The sequence below is a fragment of the Pongo abelii genome, chromosome 1 (assembly GCF_028885655.2).
Source record: "Pongo abelii isolate AG06213 chromosome 1, NHGRI_mPonAbe1-v2.0_pri, whole genome shotgun sequence".
Classification (NCBI taxonomy): Eukaryota; Metazoa; Chordata; class Mammalia; order Primates; family Hominidae; genus Pongo; species Pongo abelii.
This window is the reverse complement of record NC_071985.2, coordinates 69758338-69782975: the sequence shown is the minus strand read 5'-3', so window position 1 is coordinate 69782975 and position 24638 is coordinate 69758338. Positions and strand designations below refer to the sequence as shown.

Here is a 24638-nt window from a genome sequence, read left to right as displayed (position 1 = left end):
TCACGCTCTGGCTTTGATTGGGTTTGGCCAGTGGGAGACAATGGCAAGAAACTGGAGGATTGGAGGAGGAAAAAGTGGAAGTCATACTCTCCCAGTTCTTCCCTGTGTTTCTGGCAGTGGTGGCATTGTGTGGTTGCAACACCAGTTGGGCAGCCCCTCTCCCTCACTTCCTGCTGTCACTGGTTTTCATCACAAAATTCCCTCCCTTTCTCTGCTCTGGTCCAGGAGTGCTAGAAAGGCTTTTTGCTGCTGCCAGTCCCTAGATTAGTTCCCTCTGCCCTGCACACAACCCTGTGAACAGTCCTTCCAGTAAACCATTTTCAGTAGACCCTTGGAACGTGCCTTCTCTTTCCTGCCATATCTAACTGATACACACTCTTACTATTTTTCTTCCAACTTTCAGAATTAGGGTTCCAACTGTCCCAGCTGTGGAAAGCTTCATCTGGAAGACCTAGAGTTTTGGAGGGACAAAGCAAGGGTCTCTTTTCTGTTGCTGGGCACCTGCCTCCAGCTGCATACACCTTCTCTGATCCTTGGTGCGAATGAGTAAGCGGAAAGTCATCTAATGCTACTGGGTGACATATTTTACCAAACACTCTTCTATTGCTCACTATAATTATGTGAATTGTGTATAAGCTGCGTTCCTCTCACAATCTATTTCATTTTTGGGTGGCAGACTTCCAAATTCCCTCTCTTTTATTCACGCATAACACATGAATGATTCACAAGTGGGAAAGTCAACAAAGCCCCTTCCGCTTCAGTCCCCATCTGTAAAAATGGTTTATCAACCTCATGTTGAGGTTGAGAGTTGGTATAATATCAACCTCATATTGAGGGTTGGTGTGAGGACTAAATGAGTACCATCTGTAAATCCTTAGAGCAGCAGGTGCAAAGCGCTAGCCGATACCATGAGTATTTGCTCATCTGATTCATCTCAGCCCCCTTTCCTATAATTTATGTGTAGGAAGGGGGAAAAGGGGACTTGGGTAGGAATTTCTAAATGCTCCCTCCAGCTTCCGGGGTTTTCCGCAGCACCCCTTCCTCTCTCAACACCCATTTCTGAGTAGATTTCCTTTTCCACAACCTTTTCATCCCAGGAAGTTCCAGGAAGGGAAAGAAGGGCAAGTTGCGATTCTTATGTTTTCTGCTCTTAATTCTAAACCAGCGATTGTCAAATAGAGGCCTAGGGAGCCCCACTGACCACAGAAAGTGGGTTTTGCTCTAGGTTATATCTTTGTTATTGCTCTTATCTGTTTAAGTTTCCTTTCAAGATTCTGTTTGAACAACGGTTTCCAAGACTTTAAAAAGTTGAAAATCCCTCTTCTGATGAGATGCAGAAACCCCAGACTTTAAAACTCTCAGTCCTAAACCTCTTTGGCACCATTGCCGAGAAACTTTTCTCTATTCCATTCAAATAGTTTGTATTCTTTTCCATTTCTGATGCTCTGAAACAGATATTCAAACAAGCAAGTCTTTATGTATTTATCTGGAGTGTCTGTCTCAAGCACTCAGCATGTTCAATAGACATTTGTCTCCTTAATTTCTAGGCCCATGGGAAAGATAAGTACAACACTGTTTAACAATAGAGACATTTGAAGGTACCAAACTTTATTGGAACCTGATCCAGCCGCTGCAGTACTTCCAACCCATAGAATCCAGCATTACTAGAGGCCTGTCCATTCTGGTTCCAGAGGCTGCTAGGAGCGAGAAAAGTTGGAGAGCTGAAGCTGTACAGGGACTGAGTCCTGGGGAGGAGTACCCAGCAACTGGAATTGGCTGGGTCATGGGGAGGAGAGTTAGCAAGGTACTAACACTCCAATTGGCTAACACATAATTTCTCTATGCAGCTTAAGACTTTGGGCACACAGAATATGAACACATGAAGGGAGTAAAAACTCCAACCTCTGGACCACTTCCTGGAATGCTCCTAACCCAGACTCCCACAAGGCTTCATCCCATACCTCATTTAGGTCTTTGGCTCAAATGTTACCTCTTTAGAACTGCCTCAAGACTGGGGCAACAGGAGTCCCAATCTAGGGCTCTGAGCACCTGATTCTCTTCCGTCCATGTTCCTTTCCATAGGGCAAGAAGCCCACGGGCCAACGGGATGTACTCACTCAGAGCTCTTGCCCCTCTCGTTTTTAGAGCATACTGTGAGTTCCTGGGACCCTAGAAAATAGTGCCCCAATAGCAACAGGTCACCAGCTACAGGCTGCCTCAGCCTTTTCCCAAGGTCTATCCTCCTGAGGAGCAAGGGGTGGTCAAGGGGAGGCTATGTGCAGGAGGTGTGGACAAAACTCTGATGTGCAGATGTCGTTGTTATAGGTGTGGGCACAAGGCCATTTGAAGTATGGGACAGAGCTGGGGTGCCAAGAGAAGAAGGAAGGCTGAGGGCCAAGGACATGTTCCCCCTCCAAAGCACTACATTCGAGGGCGTTATCTCAGAAGGGTCCAAGAATCCTAAACTTAAATGTGGCCTTCCAGATTATGATGAAGGTATACATGTCAAGATAAAAGGATAGGAATTTTACATCACCGTTTAATTTGTAGTTTTAAAATATGTAGACATGATATGTGGGCCATTTGTACTACTGACTCAGTTCTTGCAAATATTAAGGGTAGACCTGTCCCTGATCTTCGTGTGTAAAATAGCACCTCCTCTGCCACTCTATTCTTACCCTAGTCTACATTTCTTCATAACATCGGTCACCATCTGATCTACATTTACTTATGTATCATCTCTTTACCCCCACTGGAATGTAAGTTCCACGTCCCTAGAGTCTATATTTTGTTTACCGCCTTATCCTTATACCTAAACAAGTGCCTGGCATGACACCACTCAGTAAAACTTGAATAAATGAATAACAAATCTAGACTCAAAGCTCTCATAGGTGAAAGGGGCTACCTGGCAGACACAAAGGAAAAATATCACTGTGACAACCCTCTGAGGAGCACCTTCTCCCCTTAAAATAACTCACTCAAAACAGTGGAGCTGCAAAGGTGACCAGAGAAAATCCATTAACACCTTAGTGCCCATGACACCAGGTGAGTTGATTGGGCTACTTGCGAGAGGGACATGTGAGTGAGCGCGGAGAGCTCTGAGTGGGCTGAAGAGCTGGATGTGGGGGATCTGGGCTGCTGGGAACCCCGAATTTGCAATCGCCCTAACAACCTTATGAGGGTGGCCAGATATGGGTCCTGAGGAAACTGATTCCACGGCAACGGCCCGCCAACCCAGCACACCCCACAGTGAAGAGGGGGCTTCTGATCCATGAGTAGGGCCCCTCAAATGATGTTCCCCTTTAGATGGTCACGGTCATCAGCAGGGGTGGATGCATTGATCCTGTGAGGTCTTGGTGGTCGCAGACCACGCGTCCCTCTTCTCACATCTAATTCACAACGTCTCATCGCTCTGCGGGAGCCCAGGAACTGCCCTAAAACAGCCGAAATCCGGGTCGTCTATTCCAAAGGATTCTTCTTCCGTTGGATACGGGGGCCGTGAGAGGCCAAACAACTTCCGCGAGGCCCCCCCACCCCCCCCGCAGCAACCGCTCGGCGGGCGCTCCATTCCTTTACCGGACTGTACACCTCGCCTCCTGGGGCCTGAGGCGGGAACCCGGGTCGCGCAGCTCTGCGGCCTCGACGGACCGCGAAAGGATGGCTCACCGCCCGGCCAGGGCCAGCCCCGGCAACAAGCTCAGCCCCGCCCGCTCCAGCGCCCAGGCGCGGCCGGCGGGGCGGGGTGGCGGGGCAGGCCTCGGGGGCGGGGGCTCAGGGGCGGGGCCACGTGGCTCCTCCTTGCGGGCGGAGGCAGGCGGTGCCGCGGCGCCGGGAGCCGACTCATCCGGTACTTGCGTGTGGTGGTGAGCGCAGCGCCGAGGATGGGGAGGTGCAACCGCGGCTCCGGGCCGCCGTCGTCGCTGCTGCTGCTGCTGCTGCTGTGGCTGCTCGCGGTTCCCGGCGCTAGCGCGGCCCCGCGCTCGGCGCTCTATTCGCCTTCCGACCCGCTGACGCTGCTGCAGGCAGACACGGTGCGGGGCGCGGTGCTGGGCTCCCGCAGCGCCTGGGCCGTGGAGTTCTTCGCCTCCTGGTGCGGCCACTGCATCGCCTTCGCCCCGACGTGGAAGGCGCTGGCCGAAGACGTCAAAGGTGAGAAGCGGGGGCGGCCCGCTCCCCCGTGCCCCGCCGCCCGGACCCCTCCACCTGCCCGGTGGGCAGCCCCCTACTCCGGGAGCGCGTGCCTCTTCCAGTCACCTCCGCCCACCTCTTCCTCTCCGCGCATCCCACTCCCCCCACCTTCATGTTTCTCAGCTCCATTTTTGGCTCCCGCTCCCTTGCCTTTTCCTCTTGGCCCTCATCCCGAGCTTCTCTCCCTCACTGCGGCCTGGGCTCCCAGACCTGCCCTGCTCGCCCGGTTCGTCCCCCGCCAGGTTACTGCCTCCTCCCCTGCGAGAGGTCTCCTTTGTTCCTTCCTCCGCATGGTCCGCTGACACCTTACCGTTTCCTGGTCCAGCCTTGTGGCAGTCCTCTTCCTCTCGTCCAGGGACCCATGTCATCTTCCTGCCAGGTTCCCTAGCTGCTGTGGGTCAGTGCTGGGGAGAAAAGGGAACGGGCATCCATTTTGCCTCCCTGCCACCTTTCTCCACTCCCTCGACTGGTTGACGCAGGTGGTACATAGACTTCCTTTCTCATTTTTGTCTTTGGCAGTTTTCCTCTGGCAGTTTTCCTATCTCTGTTCCGGGCCTCTCCTGACCTGCCGCCTCCAGCTCCTTAGCTTCTGGGCCACATCCTTCTCTCTCTTCCTTCGCTCAGACCCTTATATTTTAACCCCATGCACCCAGAGGCCTTTGGTGCGTGTTTGGCTCTTGCTCCATGTTCCCAATCCCTGGTTGGGGCACCAAAACTATATTTCCTGGATTCCAAGACACCATCAACTGTGAGACACACTGTTCATTTTATGACAGCCCAAGGGGTAGAAGGATAGGAAAAAACCACTACATGTATAAAGATTTGAAGGTGAACTCTATTACAGAAATGCTAAAATTTTGAAAGACTTAAGACTTAGAGTCGAGGAAATATGGTAATAATAGTAATTAATATTTACGGAGCACCTGTCATTTCAGGCACCTTACCAAGTACTCGGCATACATTGTCTCATAGTTTCCTTTCCACAATTTAAAGATTCCTGTGGTGTCACACATCCGCCTAACCCAGGTAGCGGGTATTTGGCGGGCAGGAGTGGTGTAGTGATAGTGATTTGTTCCTGACTGGCTGCCTCTGAATGGAGTTACTTCCTGACTCTGGTGCTGGGTCGCTAGCACGGGCTCCTGCCCTGAAATGGTCATTGAATGAGAACTGTGGGCATCTTTGGAAATAGGCCTCTTTCTAGAGAAAGGGGAACTGGAACCATTGTTCCACTGTTGGTATTTCTTGATAAATTCAACTCTTTGTGGTAGAACAGTGCCTTTGTAGATGTTAGTTTTCAGACTCACCCTCCCTCTTTTCCTGAGCAGCTTGCAGATTGGTTTCTGAAGAGGCGAGATGGAACCGTGTGTACGTCTTTTAGCCATATGGTCCTGGAAAATTATTTTTAAATGAAACTTGTAAGCTGTTTTGACCTCCAGTTTACACTTGCCTACATGCCTCACTGGTCCCATTAGCTGAACGTGCCTTTCTGAGCAGTGCTTCACACCATTGCAACACATTTGATCAGGGGAGGAGTGATGTCAACACCTCTGGTCCGGGGAGGAGGGAGGAAGAACATGGATCATGGAACTGGGACACCTAAGAGAAGGTAATCTCAGGGGACATTGTGGGCATGAACATCATAAAAATTCCCAGATCACTTTCCACTTTGAGGTTATAAGAGGTGTTCAGTGGCTGCAGATGGACTTATTCTAGAATTTCTTCCTTCTTGAGAGTGCTGGAGGGAAAGATTAGCTTCCAGCTGACTCACATGTTTGGCCTCTTGCAATGCAGAGTTTTAGTTTTCCTATGAGTTGCATATCTAGATACTGACCCAGTCTGCTCGTGGATGAGGGTTACCACTTCCAAACGAGATTCCTCAGTGCATGGAACCTTTCTCTAAAATAAGAAAGCGAAATCAGAATTTAACCTCTGAAAAGGAAATGGAAGGATCAAAGTCTGTGGGGGTGAGCCAGGGTAAATGGGAGGTGGGAGATTTCAGTGGAAACTGGAGGTCTCCTGTGAGCCATTGGTGTGAGTCAGCCCTTGAGCCAGATCGTGTTGGGAGGGCACTGGCAGAATCTGCTGTCAGCCTGCAATGAAGAATGTCCTCCACTCTAACCCAAAGGGGTGTTCCCTGGTCAGGCCCTGCTGAGAAGCTAGGGTTGGTCTCGCTTCATCTCTGTGTCCTGAGGTTTCTTGAGAAAGGTTGGTTGTGGGCCCGCAGAGGGCTGCTCTCATCCCACCCTGGGCTGTGTGAGTACGGCCGGCCCATGGTCTCTGCTGAGGACACCTGTATCTTGAGGCAGGAACAGAGACAGAGTGAAGGTCACAAGGAGAGAGAAGAATTTTGCAGCCATACTTGGCTGGCTTCAGGCATTTAATCTGACAGAATAGGGTTCATTTCTTCAGTGCCTAGGGCAGTAGATTCTCTAGGGCACCTGCTGCCCCGGGGCAGAGCATGTGTTTCTGAGAACCTGGTTCATCCCCTTTCTGTTCCAGAGCAGCTCCGGTTGTCTCACCGTATGTTTTGGAAATTGGTTGTATCCAATTTAGACCTTCATTGCTATTCACTGGCTAATCAATCAGCAAATATTTGTTGAGTGATAAGCATTGTTTGCATTGCAGTTGGGGAAATGAGCTACTCACAGAAGGAAAATTGGCAACTGTTACAAAGCTGTGTTTGAAAAAGGCCAAAGGAGTGGTTCAGCCATTTCTTATAGGAACCCAGGGGAGAGGAAAGTCACAGAGGGCTAATCTGATCACCAAAGGCCTTCATGCCAGTAGTTATTTATTACATGCTTGCCTTATGCCAGCTCTTTGCTAAGGGCCTTCACAGGCCATTATTATGACAATCCTTACCCGGGAAAATATCTGAACTATGGATATCGTCTTCCTCTTTTTTTTTAAACAGGTAAGTAACTTTCCAGGTTTACACAGATGCTAGAGGAGGCCATTGACTCCAGCTCTTTTTAGCTCTCTGGAGCCTGGGCAGGTAGAGAGGTGGGTGGAGGAGGAAGGATACTCCAGGTGGAAAAACAGCATGTGCCGAGCTATGGAGGTGAGGTTCGTAAGGCGTGTGTTTGAGTGACAGTGAGCAGTGTTGGTTTTGCCCCCCTTCTCTTCCAGGGCACAGGCCATATCTGCTATGTGTACCTGTGATTCCCAGCACAGAGCCTGGTACAGAGTAGGAGCCCACTGCACGTTCATGGTGGCCAGTGGTCTGAGCCTCATAGGATTCCAAATGACAGTGTGAGTGTAGAACCTTCTGCTAGTGCCGTGGATCCTCTTGACTCAGACCGGGGGTGTCAGCCAGGTATGAGGGGTAGAGAAGGCATTTTGTCCATCCAGTGACGTCACTGCCCAGAAACTGTCAGCAAGGAGGAAGGAAGGCATGAGTTGGTGACCGCATAGTGCTGACTAGCTGGACAGGGCATAAACTAACTCTTTGTGTCAGGAGAGCTCCTGAAGACTTCGGTGTAGAGTCCAGAGCTGAGGGTCAGTAGATTCTAGTCACTAGACCACCAGGTCTGACTGGCTCTTGGTGGTTTGGGTAAATCTGTGCCTCTGTCTTCATGGAAGTCCAGACCCACTTAACACTCGGAGGCTGCGTGTTTCTTGTTAAGAGTTGTTTGCCATCCAGCACCTGAACGGTTGTCAGAGCTGGAAGGGGCATTAGAGATCATTCATTCTGGCCCTCGCTGATCCAGGAGGAAGCAGAGGTCCAGAGAGACATGTGGAGCTCACGGTGCTGCAGCCAGTTAAACTCCAAGCAAGGCTTCCTGCTCTACCCAGTGCTCTCCCTGCACTTGTGAGTGGGGCAGGGGACGCTGCCCTTGACTCCAGACCAAGCCCCCCGTAGGGGCTCAGCAGAATCCCCACAACACCCTCACCAGAGGGCATCCCCTCACCCGTCAATCCAAAATTTACAGCTGTCCAACTCCTCTTGCCTTGCCACCCTTCCCCTCTCCATTAGTCCATTTATTCTGTGGTTGGTAGAAAAATTACGCTGTTCAGAGCAATAATTGCACCAGGAAAAGGTTTTCTCCCCAGTAGTAGAGCTAGACTGATACTAGTGATCATTTTGGTGTTAGGCATTTAAGTCACCTGACACTTCAAAAAGCCTCTGTCACCCAACTCTGCATTGCGTTGACAGTAAAGCTTAAATGCAGCTTTGCTTTAACAATGGAGCACTCACATAAGGACCTTCTCTATTACATCTCCTGTTACTTGTCAAAAGACAAAATTACACCACATTCAAAAATCTTAATTGGCTTCTATTTGTGATTCTGGAATCGGACAACACCACATTCCGTCTTACAGAATGAGTATTCTGATGAGCTGAGCAGAGGAGTTTGGCTTTATAGACAGAAAAAGGCTGAAGAAAGTAGAAACAGATCAAAAATCAGATTGGTTATTTCGGTCAAAGCAGAGGAGACTTCTGTATGTTGGCTGAAACTGGCTTGTTTGAAGATTTGACTGTTAACTCACTCTCTCCTGATCTTGGAAGGTCAGATCGACAGCTTAGTTTTGGCTTGGTGGCGTGGAACTTCAGCTTGAGGGACTCCATCTTGGTTTGGTCTCTTGGGCCTTGTGCAGGAGCTCAGTCCCAACCAATGGCCTCCTAGAAATATTATTTAATAATTCTCCCTTTTTGGTCAGGTTCTTACCTAGGTGAGAGTGTTACTAAAACAGGGCATCAGTACTACTCTCAGTAATCATCGTTTTGGGTTTTCTGTCTTAACACATCATTTATAGGTTAAGATGTCCTCATTATCATGTGTTTCTTGGAGTTTTATCATTCCAGCTGGAGAGAGACCATTTAGTATTCAGCAGAGGACTGCATATAGACATTTAAGACTCTTTGAGAGGATACAGTGTGACAGGGAAACTACTATAATGACTCTCCCCAGGATAATACTAAGAGTTTACAATATGACGCTTAGCCAGGGACGCATGAACCAAACCAACTAAAATTGAAGAGATCAAAGAATGAGCCAGATGAAGAATTTACCCTTTTTAACCAAGTACTATTTGTTCATTTTTTTGCAACTGAGTCTCAATACCCTATGTGTCTATCCATGTGCAACAGAAAGTGTCAGCAATTGCACAGATTCCCTGTTCGCTAGTAGGTAGCAGTTCTATTATCTAGTATCCCATGACTGGGTTAAATTAAAGCAGGAAGTGAGAACACGTGGGTCTAAAAGTCTGACTCTATAAAAGGGACCACTAGTACAGTTTGAACAACAGTTGTGTTAGGGATGTTGCTGAAGTTACCCACTGGGTGGACTAAAGGATCCCTTTGGTCATGTAAAGATCTGGGTTTAGCGTGACAAATCCAACATTTCGTGAAGTTACCTACAGAAGCCACTGATTGTGAAATTCTAACCACAGCGTTATCCTGCCAGACAAAAAAAGGTAGACGTAATCAAGGATAAAGTGGAAGTCTTATTCCAATGAAACTCTTGTTCAGAAGTTTTGGGAAAGCATGAAGTTGTCAACTTCTTGTCCTGGTTTGCAGTTTGATTGTCTCTGGTTATGGCATTGGGCATTTTGGTGAACTCTTTGTGTGGCGTACACATCAGGCATGAGACTTGTCCATTGAAATGTACATCAAGTTGTTCAGCTTCTGCTTATAGGGCTTTAGGCACCGAACAGTTCCTGTTCTTAGTTGGAGAATTGTAGCTAGTTATTGGAAGAAACTGGAAGAATTCAGGATTCAATCCATCTTATAGGTAGATGATAAAAACTTGAAAATGATCAACAAGGCTACAATCTAATAACAGATGTACTATAGTTTTTCTTTAGGAACATATTTTTTCCCTCTATACTCACCCCCATTTCTACCAAAGATAATCAAGGTAAGTGGGAGGCAGAGGTCACAGTGAGCCGAGATCGCACCACTGCGCTCCAGCCTGGATGACAGAACAAGACTCCATCTCAAATAAAATAAAATAAAATAAAATAAAAAATAAAATAAAATAAAATAAAATAGTAAAATAAAATAAAATATAAAATAAATAAAATAAAATGATAATCGGGGTAAGACTAATTTGCTTGCAGAATATGTTTAGTCTCATCAAACTTGGCCTAATTATTTCCATAAGTGTGGCAAGAATAGTGATTGATCACATAGGGTCTTCTTAAGTTTGCTTTGCTAGAACTTATTGATAAGGAATCTCAGATTGGACTTTTAACAATCTCTCAAGGCTAGGAAGCCAAACCAAGCCCAACTTCAGATTTCACCTGCAGTACCTATAGATTCATCATACGTATATTCTCAAGTATGGCATCACACTCAAAACCTTGGTAATATGACCAGTGTTTCCTATTGTATCCTGTTATAAAGAGAGCAGATACTTATTAAACTTATGCAAATAACAGTATTGCCATAAAAATAGGAATATTCACAAATAGTTTCTGAATTCCAGAGAGGTCTTGTAGGGAGAAAATGTTTCCATTTTTGTTCACAAGAGTATACTTACCAAATTGCTGTAAACTATAGATAGCTTAAAAGAAAATAAGTTTTTTTAAATCTGGACAACAAAACATTAAAAAGAACCAGCAACGTTTCAAATTTAAAAACCATAAAAACCCATAATTCTTCATTAGTTCATTTAGTCTCATGTAATTAATTCTTGTTCTGCTTGATCTTGGTTATCAGTTTTGCAGACCCATCAGTTTTTTTCATTAGAGTTCTGGAAATTCTTTCCCAGTCCAATCATATTATCTCGAAGTTATCAGAAATGGTACTTATCAGAGACTTTTCCGTGGATCTCCTTGAAGATGAAGCACTTTAGGATTATAGTTGCTTAGAAAAAAGCTTTTAGAAAAACATCAGAGTAAAGCAATTAACTGTAGACAATAAGACTTAAAATGGTTGTGGTTAAAGATCTGATGAGAGTTCATAGTAATAATGACACAATTGACAAGGAAATTTGGTTATTGCTGTGCATACAACATTTTAACCTAATAACCAAAATTAAGGCCGATAATATATCATATTTCTAGGAATATCATATAATTTTGGGGATACACATTAATAACAAGTATAAATATACATTAATAAATATAACTCAAAGAAGATTAAACATCATTTCTTGTTTGACAGTGCTTCCCATATAATTAATACATCAAATGAGCCTAACTAGTTTAATATCTCTCCTTTGCAGAATCTTTGAGATGTTCCAGGGCCCCCTGAAATGTTCCAAAGTTACTTCAGGTTCAGAAAGCCTTAATTTAGAATTTGATTTTGGGAAGTTTGTACAAAATGTCAAAGGTTTAAAATTAGAACACTTAATTAGGCTGGGCATGGTGGCTCATGACGGTAATCCCAACACTTTGGGAGGCCGAGGCAGGAGGATACCTTGAGCCTAGGGGTTCGAGACCAGTCTGGGCAACATAGGAAGACCCCATTTCTATATAAAAATTTTAAAAAATTAGCCAGGTGTGGTGGTGTGCACCTGTGGTCCCAGCTACTTAAGCAGCTGAGGTGGGAGAATTACTTGAGCCCAGGAGATCGAGGACAAGTGAGCCACGATCGCACCACTGCACTCCAGCCTGGATGACATAGTGAGACCTTATCTCAAAACAAAAACAAAAAAGCAAAACAAAAAAATCACTTGATCAAAATAGGATCACAGGTCACTGTTAAGTCACAGTCATTCATCTAACCAGAATGATAATTAAAAGACTTCAAAAGGAAAATATAGAATGTTACATTGTTGCAGAAAAAACAGCTCTTTTATAGAGAGGACTCCATTTTCTTAAGTAATCAAGGACCTAATAAAGACAACATGAAGCACAGGGAATGATCTTGATGAAACAAAGGATCTTTCTTTCTTAGGAGAATTACCTAAAAGGTACAGAAAAACCTTTCACTGTTTCCTTTTAAGAACAGATCAATACTTCAAGAAAACCTTGTTTTAACAGAGAGGACCAAATTCTGATTTTTCATCAGTGTACTTTTGATATTAAGGCTCATCAAAAAAAAAAAAAAAACCACAAAAACTATAAGTTAGCCCATTCGACCGCACTTGAAGTTCTTTTCTCTTCACAACTTCCTTGTATCCGTTAGTTTGTCCTGTACTGTTCCTGTTTCTCATTGTGAAATAACCAGTCACTCTACTTTAGAACAAAATGACTCTCTTTTTCCCTTAATTAAAATACATCCTTATATTTTATGACTTCCTTTATAAACCGTGCCATACTTCCCTTGCATACAGAATTATGTCCCTTATTATTTCTAGTTTTAGTTGCTTATATTAATTAGTTTTTACTCCTTAGTAATCTTAATTTGTAGTGAAAACTAGCAAGCATTGTGAACTGTCTTCTATTAACATTCACCATTTCATAATTTCTAGAAACGTGTTTCCTCAGCTTTTCGTGCTTATTACAGACCCAATTATATTCTCTATGCCATACAAAAACAAGATGCCAAAGTGTATATACTTTAAACTTATGTTCAGCAATTAATGCTTCAATATTTTAATTTACTTAGAAATGATATTTTATGAATATCTATGACTTAATTTAACGTAAAATAACCATAAGAGGAGGCTGGATATGTGGACAGGGGCCAAATGAAGAACTGCCTTCTGGTTGTAGATTTTCTTCTAAAGTCAGTTAGAGCCCCCAGAGAATGTTGAATAGAGATTGACATAATCAGATCCACAGAAAGAAAAGAGCATTTGGTGGCTAGAGAGGCCAGTGAGGGGTGGAGCACATTAGAACCTCACCAGGAGAGAAATAATATGTTGATGTTTCTCTAGAAGCCCTGCCATGAGAACCTGTACTAGCTCATGGGACGCGGAGGGTAGTTTGGAGGTGAGATCAGTAAAAAACCAGATCAGGGGTTCATGCCAACCTAGGACAGGCATGAGGAGATGGAGGTTTGGGTGAGGGAAGAGACTTCAGAGGAGAGTGGACAGGATGTGGAGGCAGGTTGGTATCAGCAATCCCCTGGTAGGGGCAGAGGGATTGCATCCTGGGCCTGGCATGCAACAGGCCCTGACCATACCTGCCTTTGTACAGGCTGCCTTGCAGGTGAGGTTTAAAGCCAAAGGATGCACCCCAGCTTGCAGATACTTGGATAGGCTCAAGTTGCTATCCTTGTGTGCTAAGGGAGTCAAGAAGGCTCCCCAAAAAGTGTGTGGTGGGGGGGTGTTGAGGAGGTTGGGGAAATGGCATCATAGGATGTAGCTCACCTGACTCTGCTAAATACTTTTGAAGTCTGACTCTGGTAAATACCTCCATCCACTTCCTCTTCGCAACCCCCCACCCACCTCCCTCCTTCAAGGAGTCCAGAAGCTACAATGCCAAAAGCAGACTACCAGCAAGAAAGGTGGGGAAAGAAGGGGGTGGTGTAGCCACAGGCCTTCCTCCCAGTTCCCAGAGCCCCCTCCCTTATATCAGCCCCAAGAAGGGCCAGCTTAGTTGCCTTCTTTCCAGGGATGCGTCAGGGTGTGCCAGGCTCTTCCTGCATCTGTCTCGTGGAGGTGAGGGTAACACTCCTTCCCCAGGCATGAATTGTTCTTAGGAGCTCTGATACCTTCTGAAATTGTGTTCTTCTCAGACATCGTAAGGAGTAAGTTCTAGGGTGGAGTATTAGGGTGTTTTTGCATTGCTAAAAATAAGTACCTGAGGCTGGGTAATTTATAAAGAAAAGAGGTTTAATTGGCTCAGGGTTCTGGAGGCTGTACACAGCATCTGCTTAGCTTCTGGGGAGGCCTCAGGGAGCTTTTACTCGTGACAGAAGGCAAAGCAGGAGAGGAAGCAGGAGGGGGTTGGGAAGTGCCACCCTATTTTAAGCAATCAGATCTTATGAGAACTCAGTGAGAACTCACTCGTTACCAAGGGGACAGTGCCGAGCTGTTCATGAGGGATCTGCCCCCAAGATCTAATACCTTTCACGACCTAATCTAATACCTTTCACCTAATCTAACGTTGGAGATCACATTTCGACATGAGATTTGGAGGGGACAAGATCCAGACCATATCAGGTGGGGCCAGAGGTCCTGGTAAAACTGTGACCATTAGGGACGTTATTCAGATATTAGTGTTCTATACTTCATGGGTGCTGGGTGGGCTGCCTGTGTAAATTCCACTCCCTGCCCCTGGGGCATGAGCTTCAAATGGGAATTGTGCCTGCCACCAGGCAGGCCTCCTCCTCCTCCTCTCATCTGTCCCAGAGACGCATGTGGGTCCAGCTGCCATGGAGGTCATCCTGAGCTGTCCAGGCAGACGCTCCCAGTCTGGTCCCTTCTTGCTCCCTTCTATTCTGGCTCCCATGCCTCCCAGAAACCCTCCTCTCCAGGCAGCCTGGTCTCTGCCAGTCCTCTCCTCCTCCACCTTGCTCAGGCAGTTCCCTGCCCACTGGACCGACGGTCTAGGTTCAACTCTGTTTCCACCTTGCCTGCTGAGCCCATGCCTTGGTCTGCAGGGCCGACCTCTCCAAATTTGAGAGTTCTGTGCCACATGATTTGGCCCTTGTCACTGCCCTCTCACGGCTTGTTTGGCTTCCTCTGTGCGCACCTTGGCTTCCAGCTGGAGTAGCCTCCATGTGGGTGGAACTTTGGTGGATGCTCACGGGGCACCTGACCTGGAACCTGAGCTCAGGAGAGCTGCCTGGAATATGAGCTTGTTTCTTCTCACATCCTGGGCTGTGGCCCAGAATGGTGCCATTATTCTCTCTGCCAATGTTTCAGCGGCCAGCAGCCTTGTGGCCTGGGGCCTGATGCAGGGGCGGGGTTAATCTGCCAGACTCTGGCCTCAAGGCTTCTTTCCCTGCAGTTCCTGGATTCCAGATGCTCCTGTTTCTGGCTGGGGACCCAGTTCCTGATACCCTTTACCCCAGTCACTCAAGCTCTGCCCACTACCAGTATCTCTGGCCCCAGGAAACTTCCCCAAGGGTCCCCTGGGGAAGTCCAGATGCCCTAAGGCATGTTCTCCACCCTCTGGAACTGATCCCATTTACAGCCCCAGGACAGAGGCAATACCAGGGCTTTTCCCCGGGGCGGGGGGCTGGGGTGATGGCGAGGAGCAGGGCAAACTCCTTCAACATCTCTCAGCTCCCATCCCTGGCCCCGCTTAGTAATGGGGAAACAGATACCATTATGAGGCAGTATGACTTATGCTAATCATCCAAAACACAGGTTCCCTTTTGTGAGACGCTAGCTAAATGCAGACCAACCAGAATATCTCAGAGGTCCTTTTCCAAGGAAGGTGTGACCTTTGTCATAAGAGCTTTGGGATCAGGTGCTGTGGGGTTGGCAGGGGTGAGGCATTGCATTGGGGGAGATGGGCAGGCAGAGGGGGTACCAGCCCCTCTTATTTACCCCTGGGTTTTTTGTCCTTTCAGCCTGGAGGCCAGCCCTGAATCTCGCCGCCCTGGACTGTGCTGAGGAGACCAACAGCGCAGTCTGCAGAGACTTCAACATCCCTGGCTTCCCGACTGTGAGGGTGTGTGACTGACAGGAGGGGAAGGCAGGCTGGGCCTGCTTTGTTTCCCTTTATAAGGGAAAGGGGCCATGTGGGATGTGTCGGGATGGGCAGATTTCAGCTGCTCTGATTTGAGCTGGGAGGTGATCATCACTTGGGCTGGTGAGAGCTCCCAGCTTCCAAGGTCCTCTTCAATTGCTCTCCCTCTTGACCTCCAAGCCTTAGGAGGTCTGATCTAACTCTATAAAACCAGGATTCAGGCTCTGACCCATCTGTGGGCAGGGTCAGACTCTAGAAGCCTAGTGGTCCCCCACGAAGGGACCCCAGACACTCTGGCAAGCCTCAGCCTTCTCAGGCAAAAATGCCTTGAACCACAGGTAGCTAAGAAGGGACCTGTCAGGGTAGCCTCACCCCACTGTCAGAATGTCAGTGCCTCAGGCAGCAGGGATCCCCGGCACGGGAGTTATCACACCCAAGGCATGAGGGCTTTGTCACCCCCGCTCTGGTAGAAAGTGGCACGAGATCTCTGATGATGCCTTACCTGCCAGCCTGCCCAATGCAGGGCATCAACAGCTTAATTAATGTCTGAACAGCTTCCAAGGCTCTCAAATTGGAGGCCCTGGATAGCCCAGGGCAGCAAGGCTGCTGCAGTTATGGTGAGGGCCCTCCCCTGGGCTCAGGCCTGGCTCCAATCCAGTTAGTTTTCTTCCAGATTAGAGAAGCCAGATTCAAATCTCTGTTTCTGTATCACCAGGTATAAATAATATGTACCCTCCCACCAGAATGGCATCTAGAAAAGCAGTTTCTTCTGTAGCCATTAAGGATAATTAGGAAATGCCTTTGAAAGCTGAAATGCCAAGCATTGTCCCTGGAACAAGATACCTCTGAGCTGGGGGTAGGGGCGGCCAAGTTTCAAGCAGAACTGTGAGCCAGAACTCAGCTTAATTACCCCAGCAGCATCCATCCGGGAAGTAAGGCCATGGCTCCACCAGGAACGTCCAACTCTAACTCCATGTGACCTTTCTGTTCCTCGAGCCCAGTGCAACCCCCACTGGATTCAGGGTTTCCACACCTAATAGAAGTCCCTTCCTAAACTGTTACCACATAGGGTCAGGGCCCCCCAGGCCCCAGGTTTAGCTGAGACCAGGTTGGTCTCCTGATAGTGTGGCGAACCAACAGCTACTGCCGCGTCATTGAAAAGTGGCAGCAGAGAGACTGCATGTCAATCATCCCTTTGAAATGAAAGGCCTTCCTGGCAGGACATGGTGCCATCCTTGGCCCTAAGGTGTGTAATTGAGAATATTCAAACAGGGCACTCTGTTCCTTTGGCTGGACCAGGGTGAGTGGCCCTGAGTGGGAAGCTGTGGGCAAATTAGTGTGGCACAAGGAACCATCATTCACAGGCTGATATTTTTCTCCCAGTGAGCATGAGCCACAGGGGTGCAGCCACTGCCCAGCCCCCAGGGGAGGGGTTGACACTGGTACGGCAGCCAGGGCAGGACGACCGATTGAAGTTCTGTAGGGCCTGAGCTTTCTGACTCTGCCTGGGAGAGGCTGGGCACAGCAGGGATGAAGGAGGCGGCCCAGGCCCAGGAGGTCAGAGGCTCCTCAGCGCCACCCCATGTCATGCAGCGCACGCAGCCTGGATGCCTCAGGTGAGTCACCATCTCCTGAACTGCCTGGCTGGCTGTGGGAGGGTCACTGGGAGGGCCCTTGCTGGGCTCCTCGGCCCTCCCCTGCCTCCAGATGGGCAGCACCTGGCAGGGCCAGTCTGGTAGTCATCTGTCCACAGACCAACACGGTGGCCTCCCCCGGCAAAGCCTTTCCTGCCTCTCCTGAGGAACCTGTGGCTCAGTTTTGGCCAGGGGGAGGCACCCAGTGCCCAGTCCATAGGCCAAGTGGCTTGAGCTGGCAGGTCCCTGCTCTGAGGTCCTATGCAGCGGCTCTCAAATAGTTTCTTACTGTGACCAACTATAAGCAATACACATTTTTACATTGTGATCCCAAAGTTGGTGTGTATCTATTATCACTAAAACAAAAGTTTCATGAAACAAGATTCTTACTAAGTGCAGTTAAACTGTGATATGTTCTGTTCTATTTTTTTTTTTTAAATACGGCTGTGATTAAATACATTGATTTGACAGCTCATTACAAGGTTGTTTCTAGTGTTTGGAAAACACTACTCAAACAGATTCCAATATCCAGAGATTGGGGGCCATGAAGAACCTGTGTGCCCTTGGCAGAGGCTGACCTGGGGACTGCTGGTGGGCCAGAGACATAGCCCTGTTGCCCTGCCTGCTGCCCCCTGGGGGCTGGAGCCTGTCCTTGCACTCTGTCCATGAAGAGCTGAAAGGCAAGGGCCCATGTGAAGCAGGGAGAGGAGAGAGTGCTTTTGGTATGATGGGGACAGGCCCACACGCGAGAGTCTGGCCTCCCCCAGTGGCATGTGTGACTGTCCTTTTCTTCTGCTTCCGGCCCCTTGTCACTGTGAGCAAACAGTGAGCTTCTACCAGCCCAGCCTGTTTAGCAAACACCTGGGCCCTGAAGGGCGGGCCAGCTGTGTCAGGTCCCCATCAGGTTGGAGCCAGAGCCCAGCTGGAAGGAAACAAAGGTGTGGGAGAGGGAGGGGCTGGTTGGCTGCAGGTTCTGGCTGGAGCTTGGTGCCTAGAGGCTGGAACTTCCGGGTCAAGGGGCTTCTCCGTGAGCCTCAGGAGTGCCCTTCAGTGGGAATAGAATGGGACTTTTTATGGCCGAAGGCCTGGCTGGAACAAGGGGTACACAGCACAGCAACATAGGGGTGGGGAAGGGCGGGTCTTCTCTCCTCGAGGCTCTGAGGAGATCAGTGATGTGATTTCACATCCAGGCCTTGCTGCTTACTGTATGTGGCTGGGAAAGTCACTTATCAGTGCCCCAGCTATGGGCCCCAGTTTCCTTGTCTGTAAACATGGGATAACATCCACCTAAGAGGACCATTGCCAAGTGTGAAGTGAGGTCTCCCATATGAAAGTGCCACCATGCTGGTGTGATTTGGACTTCAGTAAAAGTTAGTTTGCTTCCTTCCCATTGTCCCATCTCCTTCCTGGGCCACCCATGGGGCTGCTGGTAGCTGCTGTATGGCTGCTGCTGGACCGTGTGGCAGTCCATCCGTCTGTCAGCAGCCACTGCGGGCCTACTTGCTGGGTGCCCAGCACCGCATTCACCACTGCAGGTGTGGCCAGGAGCGTGAGATCCCCAGAGCCCATGGCCAGTGAGAGGCGGCCAGGGACAGGTACCCAGGGAATGCCACAGGAGTTTGCTGGGCTCATGGAGCTCTTTCACTCGTCGGAGAGGAGTTTGTGTAGGAGGGGACTTCTACTTGGTGTTGAAGGACAGATGGGGTTTGGCTGGGAGAGAGGAGGAATGTGGGCGGGCCTCATAGGCAGGCGAGAAGGTGAGAGCCAAGGCCCTCTGTGGGCAGGGCGAGGTGGCATGTTGAGTAGACTCGTCCAGCTGGGCGGAGGCTCATGTTGAGGGGTGAGGCAGAGCTGGGGGAGGAGGGAGCCCAGAAATGGCAGGTCCTTGAATGCAGGTTTGGAAGCAGGGACGGCCTCTAAGGGTACAGAGTCTGGGCTGTTACCTTCTGTGGCTTTTGCTAGAAGGTGAGATGTCAGAGAGGAAGACAGGACTCCAGGATGTCTCCTATCTCTCTCTGGAAAAAGGAGGTGGGCCCCTTTCTCAGCAGTCAGCTGCTATTTTGGGGGTCTTCTCCATGGATAATCCACGGTGTTGGAAGTGGTTAAGGTAATGGATCCTCATGGGCTTACCATAAAAATATCTGGAGGCTGGACCATTTTCCTTAAAACGTTATAAAAGCTGGAACTGAATGCCATCGGTGTCACCCCTGGGAAGTGTGCTTTCTCTTGAGCTCTTTTGGCCCCATAGTTTCGTGAAGACCAGCCTGGTGTTGCCTGGTTTTCTGCCATTAGGGAGCAGCTGGAGGTCTTCCAGTAGCTCCTGTGTAAAGTGATGAAAGAAAAGGGATGGGTGCTGACTGCTCCTGGAGAAAAGCAACGCACTCCCAAAGTTTTAATTGCCTGCTTCCAGGGAGCTGTGGTGGTTTCCCTTGGGCAGGGCACACGTCCCAATGGTTGACTTAATAAGGATACATTTTAATCAGAGGACAAAAATGTGCCCTGACTTGATTTCCACATGAGCTTCCAGCGTGGTCAAAGGGCAGAGATTCTCTGTTCAGCTGAACAGATGCCTATTGAGAGATGCCAGACACTGTGGAGCTTGCAGAGATAAATAAAATGTCGTCCTGCTTCCTGGTCAAAGGTGGGTGCATGGGTGAGTGGTGGATTCAGGTTGAAGTTCATTGCAGCTGGAGTGGCGGGAATGGAGGGCAATGTGAGGTGAGTTTGGGTTTGGAGCCTGGAAGGCCTTGAATGCAGTGAGTTTGGACATTATTCATTGACAGTGGGGAGTCATGGAAGAGATTTGAGGAGGAGCAAAATGTTCAGACCAGAACTGTGCCTTAGAAAACTAACCTTAGTAGCAGTGAGGAAGATAGCTGGAGTATGAAAAGATTGAGCCTACTAAAACTTCTGAGAGCATGAAAGGTGGGGACTGATGCAGTGACCCAAAAATACATCATCATCTGTCGGGCCTGGTCTAGACAAGGCAGGTGGAGAAGGAGAGGACTTTTGAAGAGGTAACACGGAGGTCAAATTCATAGGACTTGTCAGCTAACTGGATGATGGATTTTGAAGAGGGGGATGGTGTGGGTGGCAGGGAGGAGGACCGGTTGCTGGGTGAGGTAAACACAGGTGACAAAGCAGGTTGGGAGAGGGGTGATTCAGTCTTGGGGATGGTGGGGGAGGGGCTGTATCCTGACACCTGAGTGGAGGCCACCAGGAAGAACCAGAAGTCTAGGGCAGGTGAGGGCTGAGATGCTGAGGGTTTAGATTGCAAATCATTTGACAAAGTCATTGGCTTTGGCAAGGGAGAAATGATAGGTTTGGTCATTGATCCCTTTATCCACTCATCATTTAGAAGCAAGATTGAGCAACTTCTTTGTGACAGTGCCTTCAACAGCTTTTTAAACAGAAGAGTGTCAGGACCTGACGTGTGTCTGTAGGAGAGACTGGGGTAGGAGATGGGGGTGGGCAGTGGGCACAGGAGAGCAGTCGAAAGTGAAGCTAGGACCAGGGCAAGGGGGCCAAGTAGGGCTGGTCAGTGTCAAGCCAACCAGGGGAGGGTGGCAACGTGAAGGCAGCAAAGGAGAGCAATCACAAAATGTGGCACGAAAGATGACAAATGCTTGCCATGGGAAGACAAAGCAGGCGGTAATGACGTCTGTACCCCAGAGAGGACAGGAGGGCGGGAGAAATCACTGGAGTGGCTGAAGAGGCCACCACGGAGCTTCCCTAGAACGGCTTCAGCTGAGGGTTGTGGGGATGGCGAGAGAGAAGTCTGAGGAGCAGGGGCAGATGCTGTTCCAGGAACGTTGGCAGCATGGGGACACGGGAAGGAAATGCGGTCACTCGAGAAGGAAGGAGGGCCTCTCTTCATCCCCATCCTCCTTCCCTTCCCATCCTTTCCTTTTTTTAAGGGTTAGAGTAGAAGGATTCGAATCTATTTGTAGGCCTAGTTGGGGGGCTGTAGTAGAAAAGAGGAGTGATGAGAGATGGCTAGGAAGAAGTTCCTGAAGAGCGTGAGGCATGGGAGCCAGAACTCGGAGGAGACATTGGCCTGGGAGGTGGGTGCGAAGCTTCTGAGGGCAGAAGGGAACAGCTGAGGTGCAGCAGGGGCCTCCCTTCAGCCTGCATCCTGGGGAGAGGCTCTTGGGGTCCCTGCATCCCCCTGGGCCACTCTGGCTGACCGAGGTTCCTGGTCAGACTCCAAGCTGCTTGTGGCTGCTGGGATCTTGAGGGGTTGCCTTTTTAAAATTTTTTTTATTTTTTGAGACAGAGTCTCTCTCTGTTGCCCAGGCTGGAGTGCAGTGGCGTGATCTCGGCTCGCTGTAACCTCCACTTCCCAGGTTCAAGCAATTCTCCTGCCTCAGCCTCCTGAGTAGCTGGGATACAGGTGCATGTCACCACATTTGGCTAATTTTTATATTTTTAGTAGAGACGGGGTTTTACCCTGTTGGCCAGGCTGGTCTCAAACTCCTGACCTCAAGTGATCCACCCACCTTGGCCTCCCAAAGTGCTGGGATTACAGGCATGAGCCACTGCACTGGGCCTGGAGAGGCTGCCTTTTGATAGAAGTAATGCAAGCCCCTTTTAATATGGGCACCTGCTCAGATGTGGGTGACCTGATGGTTGATGACAAAAAATGACCATATTACTTTTCAAAGGTGAAAATAACAGCTGTAGCTGTGGGAAAGCCACCCAGTTCAAGGCTTCATGGTGTCAGTGTTGTTCTCATATGTGTAGAAACCGGTCAAAGTGTAACCTGTCTGTAAATAAACAAGAGCACCATCACCATGAATAACTGCAGCGCAACATCACCCTCGGGTTCCTTTTTTGTTTTTAAATTTTATTTATTTTTAATTTTTAACTTTTTATAGAGATGGGGCCTCACTGTGTTGCCTAGGGTGGTCTTGAACTCCAGGGTTCAAGTGATCCTCCCTCCTAGGTCTCCCAAAGTGCTGGGATTACAGGTGCGAGCCACTGCACCTGACCTGGTTTATTATTTGTCGGCAAACCAAACCCCAAATAGATGTATCTTTAATTTTGTTCATGAAAAAGTGTCAGTCCATAAATGCCGTGACTTACATTATCAATATGATCTCATAATCAAGGAAATTTATGATCATTTTCTTAAGTATTAGGATAACATAATTTTAATAGGCCAATAAAATTAAATAACTGTAAAGAACACTATTTAAATATGTATGGTATGTATAAGTGGATGGTTTTCATCCACAGTAAAAGTTTATCTTAATGTTTTGAAAAGAGAGAGTAAAGCAGTGAGCAGAGTAAGGGCCCGGGGGAGGTCACAGGGAACGGAAGGTTGCAGATGGGGAGAGACAAGTGGCTTCTCTGCAGCCTTTGTTCCTCATGTGGGAGAGGGTAGCAGGTGGCTTCCAGATTTTCTGCCTACAAATGTCTGTAACAAACAAGTCCTAGCTGATCATGGTTCCTAGTGTTTAAAAGGTATGAAGGAGGGAAGGGGATGCTGGTGGTGGGTGATGATGGTGCAGTTAACATTTATCGGTTCCTTGAGGTATGCACTAGGTACCGTGCTAAGCACTTTAGGTGTATGGTCATGGAATCCTCACAAGTCTTCAAGGTAGATGGCGTCATCCTCATTTCAAAGATGAGAACATGAAGGTTCAGAGCAGTTGATGCGTTGCCCAAGGTCACACAGCAAGAGCAAACAGAACCAGTCCTTGAACGAGGTCTGCCAGAGTCCGGGGCCTGTTCTCAGCTGCCAGCTTGGGATAAGGCCAAACAGCTCTATCCCAAGGAGGGAGAAGGAAACCAGTGTTTGGCTGTTGGAGGCAGAAGTCCAAGGTAGTGAAAAGTGGCCCCGAGGCTAGAGTCCCACAGGAAGAAGCCTCTTCCCAGCCTGCAGGCTCTCCCCTAGGCAGTTCAGTGGCCGGCTTCCAGGACAACTCAACTGTGTTCCCTCCTGAATCGAAAGAGTGCAGGCAAAAGCCTTGGCAGCTGTCTTGCCGCCTGGGCAGAAGCCCAGATTGCCAGGAGTCAGGCTCTGTTGTGTCTGTGCTCGTGCCCCAAGGAGGTGGCAGACTAGGCTTGGGATGTCATGTACGTGGGAAAAGAGGACAAAGTGATGAGTTAAATCAGCTAGTCTGTAGCAAGTCATGTTTCCCCAGGGACTCAGGTCCCCCCTTCAAGAGGACCTGTTCTGGAGACTCCTTCCTTGATTGTGTCTGCTGTGCTGGGCTGGGACTTCTCAGTGGACAGAGACAGCAGCCTGTAAGCCCCTTTTCCCAAGTAAGGAGCAAGGGCACATTGACATAGAAGCAAGCTGACATTTCCCAAGGGACGTAGGAAGTGCCTGCACTTCATGTTTTCAGATGGGTCTGCAAAGGAAAACAGCAATGGTACTTCATCACTCATCCATTCGATAAATATTTGTCAGTAATTACATGCTAGGTACTGTGCTGCATAGAAATGGCCCTCGAGGAGGAAAGTGTATGAACTGCTGCCCACAGGATCCGTGGATGCTTCCAAGGGGTGTGGGAGGGTAACGGGAGGGAGCCAGTGTCCAGCTCCTAGAGCAACCTCCCCCCAACTCCCCCCAACTCCCCCCAACTCACCATTTTGCAGATGAAGAAACAGGCTCGGCCGGGCGCCTGTAATCCTGACACTTTGGGAGGCTGAGGCGGGCAGATCACAGGTCAGGAGTTCGAGATCAGCCTTGCCAACACGGTGAAACCCCATCTCTACTAAAAATACACACAAAAAAAATTAGTCGGGCGTGGTGGCGGGCGCCTGTAGTCCCAGCTACTTGCGAAGCTGAGGCAGGAGAGTCCCTTGAACCTGGGAGGCAGAGCTTGCAGTGAGCCGAGATCGTGCCACTGCACTCCAGCCTGAGCGACAGAGCGAGACTGTCTCAAAAAAAAAAAAAAAGAAAGAAAAAAGAAACAGGCTCAACAACATTAAGTGATTTGCCGAGCCACTGCATTGAATAAGTAGGCAGATTTTCAGAGCAGGCCTGCGTGGATGCACTCTTGGCCACTATCTATCACTGACGCCCACCTGTGTGTTTGCTTCCAGTTCTTCAAGGCCTTTACCAAGAATGGCTCGGGAGCAGTATTTCCAGGTGGGTGCCCAGCTCTGGTTGTCCTGTTAGCATCTTGCTCCCCCAACCTCCCTCTTCACCTGGGTTTCTATTGGGGTGGAGAAAGCCCTGGCAGTCAGCAGGGTCGAGGGTGAGGCGGTCCCCATGGGAAGCCTAACTTGTGTCTTCCCAAAACTGTCCTCCCAGTCAGCCTTAGGGAAAGGCAGGATGAAGAAGCCCTTCAGGTTGGACGTATCCAGGGCCCTAGGATCGGGGCAGGG

The 24638-nt window shown here is 48.8% G+C and overlaps 1 protein-coding gene across 3 annotated transcripts in view; it reads left to right on the top strand.

Moving 5' to 3' along the window:
* The first annotated feature begins 3753 nt into the window (after positions 1–3753).
* Positions 3754–24638, top strand: part of QSOX1 (quiescin sulfhydryl oxidase 1) — a 43470-nt gene continuing 22585 nt past the window's right edge. For 2 of the 3 annotated variants that reach the window (XM_009240397.4, XM_002809734.6), the window contains exons 1-3: positions 3754–4149; positions 15545–15645; positions 24354–24399. In XM_009240397.4, coding sequence (XP_009238672.3) covers positions 3882–4149; positions 15545–15645; positions 24354–24399 — 415 coding nt within the window. In that variant the 5' untranslated portion in view covers positions 3754–3881. The remainder of the gene's footprint in view (positions 4150–15544; positions 15646–24353; positions 24400–24638) is intronic. The other variant, XM_054550438.2, reaches the window with a different exon arrangement.